This window comes from Suricata suricatta, chromosome 2 (genome assembly GCF_006229205.1).
Source record: "Suricata suricatta isolate VVHF042 chromosome 2, meerkat_22Aug2017_6uvM2_HiC, whole genome shotgun sequence".
Taxonomy (NCBI): domain Eukaryota; kingdom Metazoa; phylum Chordata; class Mammalia; order Carnivora; family Herpestidae; genus Suricata; species Suricata suricatta.
The window spans coordinates 185,815,987-185,820,898 of record NC_043701.1 but is presented as its reverse complement, the minus strand read 5'-3'; the positions used below and the strand labels follow the sequence as shown (position 1 = coordinate 185,820,898).

Here is a 4,912-nt window from a genome sequence, read left to right as displayed (position 1 = left end):
CCCCCCCCCCCCCCCCCCCCACCGCAGCAGAGAGCACCGCTGGGCAGTGCTGGCGCTGACAGAGACAGGAAACACCCCGGAGGACAGCGCCGGCCGAGGGCACAGTGTACTCAGAGGCTGCAGGACAGTGATGCGCCCCAGCCATCAAGAGGAGGAATGGAGACACCCGCAGCCTGCATACAGGTCACGGCGGGCAGGGCCCACTTCCGGACCACATCCTAGGGCAGCAGCACACACTGTTTGTCCAGAGCACAAGCAAGGAGTGTGCAGGGCACTGAGGGGCCCGCAGGAAGGCCCAACCCGGTCATCCCCCACCCCTGCGCCTACTCCAGGGACCGAGGAGACGGTGCACATGGCACTGGTCGGGAGACCCGGCAGCCCTGGGCTCTCTGGTGCCAGCTCTCCCCGCCGCACCGCACTGGCCTCGTGCACAGGGCTCTCCCGGTGCAGAAGGAGCAGAGTTTAAAGGGCTGAGCCCCGGGCCCAGGTCTCCCTCCTGCCTCCTAGGGATCCCAGTGGACAGGGTCCTTCAAGGCCTGAGTCCAGTGGGGAGTGAGTGTGGCCAGGGAGAAGTGGCTGAAGCTTCGAGGTGCGGGTGAGGAGGGAGCCAAATGCAGGGTGTGCACGCAGCCCGCAGAAAGGCCTTTGAAACAAGAGGACAGGACCTGGAGACTGTGAAGCGACTGGAAGCCTGGAAGGTGGCTAAGGGGAGGTAAGACGGTGCAGGCGCTGGGCGGCGGGGAGCCGTTCCTCCAAAGGTGAAACCCAGAGCCATCAAGAACCAGGCCGTTCCCCTCACAGACATGTGTCCAGGAGAAATGAAAACCCACTTCCGCACAAGGCCTGGACACAAATGCTCAGAGCAGCACTATTCGCAGCAGCCAAAACCTGCAAACTGTCCAGACGTCCATCAACTGCCAGCGGATCAACAGGCTGCAGCACGCCCATGCCAGGGCACCGTGCTCAGGCCCAGGAAATGGGGACGCACCTCCACCCGCCACAGGCTGAACCTTGGAAACGTTATGTCCAGTGAGTGCAGCCAGACACAGAAGGCCACGCGTGGGCTCCCAGTTACAGGAAACCCCCGGAGCAGGGGACCCCTGGAGCAGGTCATCCCCAGAGCAGGTGACCCGTGGAGCAGGTCATCCCCGGAGCAGGGGACCCCTGGAGCAGGTAACCCCCCAGGTGAGGTAAATCCCCGGAGGCAGGAAGTAGCCTGGTGACCACAGGGGCTAGGGTTTCAGGGGAGGGTGGTTGCTGAGGCATCGTTTTTGTTTAGACACAAAACAGGTTCTAAAATGGACTGTGGTGGCCTCTGCACGAGTCTTCAAACACACTGAAAACCGCTGCCCCATAACTGCCACGTAAAGGGGTGAGCCGTGTGGCAGGGGAAGGATGCTTCCGTAAAGCTGTCACCAAGGTCCTGAAGAAGTAGAGAGATCCATGCCGGCAGGGCCGCCCAGAGCAAGAACACGGATAGGACTGACCGCTGGCCCTCCAGCTCGAGGTCCCCATGGACCTCCCCAAAGCCGTGTGCCCACGTGCTGGGACAGGAGCTGGGACAGGAGCGGGGAGCCAGCAGGGACGGCTCCACACACAGTCCCAGCTGGGGGGGTCTCGGGGCTCCAGGGGTTTTCAGGCTGGGACAGGAACAAGGGCCCCCCGGGCCCGGGGCAGGGCTCACGGACAGCCGCCACTGGAGAGGCCGCGAAGGGCGCAGCGCAGCAGCTCTGCAGAGCTCATTGCACAACCGCTCTGCAAGCCTGGGTACAGGGCTGCTCAGCCGTTGACCAAGCGCAAAGGGAAACCAGCTCAAAACTGACAGGGAGCTCCGAGTGCACCGCAGGCCGCAGGGCCCACGGCAGACCCCCCCAGGGCTGTGCACTCGGAGCCGGGCCACTCGGCCTGCCGCCCTTCCCAGGAACAGCCCGGCCATGTGAGGTGGGGGGACGCAGCTCCAAAGCCGTGGCTGCAAGAATCCACCTTCTGACTTCATTTCTAGCAACGACGTAAAGAACCAAAGGCTGGACGCCTCCCTTGACAAAAATCCAGTGAAACAATTGGGTGCGCAGCCCTGGCCACCCCCTTCCAGCGGGGGCTACAGAAGAGCCGCAGGGCCCTCGGGGGTCATCAGGCAGGCGTGGTGAACCCAGAAAAGCAGAAGTCACGGCACCCGCAGCCTCGTCGAGGCGCCCCAGCCAGGGAGATGCGCGTGCAGGTTCAGGTCTCCTGGGCTTGGACTGAGGTCCTTGGAGTAAAGCCCAGGAGACGTGGCCAGGGGTTCACTGGGTCACAGCTGTGTTCACAACAACACACCGCCACCACCTCCTTGTCCCAGCTTGTCTCCTGAGTGCGCTGCGGAGCCTGCTGAAGGAGGCAGGACGTGTGACAACGTCACTGCTCTGACACCTGAGCAACCTGTTCGGTCTCCGCTTTCTTAGCTCCTACCTCCCGACGCCAGAGATACCGGCCACTCCTCCCTACGTAAACAGCACTCTTCGGGGTCCTCCCTGGCTCTGAAGGAGGTGAGGGTACAGCTGGAGAACAAGGCACTGCAGCTGCTGGCACCCCTTGAGGGTAACATCGCAGGGAGGAGGGGCCTGGGGCCGCGCCAGCCGTGCGGGGGGTCGCGAGCCAGGGTGCCGAAGGAAGAGCAGCCTGCCAGACAAGTCCTGGCGAGTCACCTCCGGACGGCGAGGAGGTAACAGGGAAAGACCACAGATGCACGACGCACACCTGCCACGGGCGCGTTCTCCACGGCACGCCAGGCCTGTTCCTAACTCAGACGCCCTCCCCGCGACAGAAAGCATTCCTTCCCAGGCCCGGCCGCCTTCTGAGGTGTGTGGCATTCACACGGGCACACGTCGGGCAGACAGAGTCCCTGGGCAGACCTGCTGAAGCCTCTGCCAGAAGCCGAGGCGCTCACGCCCCCGTCACTCGGGCACCCACCACCCTCACCAGCCAGGCCCTCTCCCACAGGCACCACCGCCCCGCGCCCTGGCCCCCGCAGGCGCCCCCCAGCAGGGCTGAGACTGCTTCCACGCCGCCGCTCCAGAGGGCACTCCACACCCGAACACCGGAGGAGGTTACAGGTTACGGTCAGATGCTTGTCTACGAGCCCACAAACCAAAGACATCCTGCAGAATTAACCAGCGTTTACCAGAACCAGTGTTCCCTCCCGCGGTAAACGCACCGCACAGCTCCGTGCAGCCTTCACGACAGGTGGAAATTCGGAGAGAACGTGCTGCCAGAAAAAAGTAAATTCAGTCACCCATTTTACTGTCCACAGAGAGAAGCGTGCCATATACCGCTGAACACAACAAAAATGCTAGAACGCACAATCAGAGATTACTGGAAAGAGTGTTTGCACAGCAAAATTCTTTTTCCCTTTGAGACTAAAATGCCCCACCATGCTTAATTTTCCTGACATTTCTGAGGCTTTGAAGCCTCAGCTAACGGATCTGAATCATCTGAGCAAAACCATGTTATAGCGGCATGTTACTGGAAAGCCGAGAATAGATTGCTAAATATACAGACACACACCCATACAGGGCACTTTTGTAGAAACGATCAAACGCGAAACTAGATAAAGTTGTCCGAGGGAAACGGCTCGCCCCCAGCAGGGAAGGAGCATACATGGACGCCTGGAAGTTAAAATAAGAAAAACACAAAAATAGCAGCTCCTCTTTGTTAATAAAATCAAACCTAGCCCGTCCGTGACCTTGGCTTATTGAAGCACTTCGCCCCTGCCCGCTGCCGGCAAAGGAAGGCTCGGCCAGACGCCAGAACCCTCTCCCGGAATCGAAGTCATGCTCCTGTCGGTGGACCAGCCCACACCCACCGCTCACCTAGCGCGGCCGCCACAGGCTCCGTCTGTACCATCACCCTTGTTTCTTAAACAAGCACGCCACTTGGAGCCGCATTCTGCTTTATTTGGGTTGGCGGTGTAAGTACCAACAGCGGGCTGGCACCTCGGCGGAGACACCCAACTAGGTCAGCCCCGGCCTGCCTCCTGCCTCGGGAGCTCCGGGCGCCCCACTTCCCTGCAGCCTGGTCTCCCAAGGGCCGCCCTGGGTGCCTGGGTGGGAGGCTCCTGGAGGGAAAGGCCTTGGGCAGAGTCCCTTCCCTTCTTTGGCCTTGGAAAGCTTCTCGGCATCTTTCTCTTTAATAAAGAGAAACACAAAGTCCTCGGGCACAGAGGCCCGGTCTGAGAACTAGACAGATACTAAGTTACAAGGTGAAATGAGGGCTCCCGCTGGGAGCCAGAGTGAGCCACCAACCGACCAGGAGGCGGGCAGGGGAGGCCTGCACACCCGGCCTGTGGCCAGGTACCAGCACCGTGGAGGCTCCGGGGGACTGGGGTTTGGGAACCAAGGTCAGGGTTGTACAGGCAAGATTCAGGGAGCAGAGTTGGGACCCTTGGACTAGGGTCCTCAGATCAGGATCCAGGGACCTTGGACAGGGATTAGAATTGGAGTTTAGGAACTGGGGTCCAGTGCCCCCGCTCTGAGGTCAGGGTTCAGCCTGTGCAGTTTGGAGGCAGGAGGTGGGGGACCCCGGTCCTAGGGTTTGGGGCAGTGCTCAGGAGACCGGAGTCTGGGGTCTAGGGTCCTCAGGTTTAGGGGTACGAGGGTTTGGACGACCCAGAGTCGGGGTCCAGGTCCTGAGGTGCAGGACTCAGTGTGTGAGTCCAAAACCTGGGGCTCCGCGCTCGCGATCGGGGACCAGGATATGGACCTCCGGGGCCCCAGGGCGCGGACTCAGATTCGGGGTCGCGGTCTGGCCGCCGCGGCCACGGCACTTACGTCGTCGAAGAGAGAGCCCACGTTGGCCGTGACCAGCAGCACCGCGGTGCCCGGGGCGGCCGCCTTGCCCGCCATCGTGGCCTGGACCGGCGGCGGCCGCTCGCCTG

At 61.7% G+C, this 4,912-nt stretch overlaps 1 protein-coding gene across 3 annotated transcripts in view; it reads right to left on the bottom strand.

The window, feature by feature from the left end:
* INPP5A (inositol polyphosphate-5-phosphatase A) overlaps positions 1–4,906 on the bottom strand; it is a 157,672-nt gene extending 152,766 nt beyond the window's left edge. For 2 of the 3 annotated variants that reach the window (XM_029932810.1, XM_029932811.1), the window contains exon 1: positions 4,806–4,906. In XM_029932810.1, coding sequence (XP_029788670.1) covers positions 4,806–4,880 — 75 coding nt within the window. In that variant the 5' untranslated portion in view covers positions 4,881–4,906. Of the gene's footprint in view, positions 1–3,848; positions 3,868–4,805 lie in introns of those variants that run through there. The other variant, XM_029932812.1, reaches the window with a different exon arrangement.
* Positions 4,907–4,912: the final 6 nt, after the last annotated feature.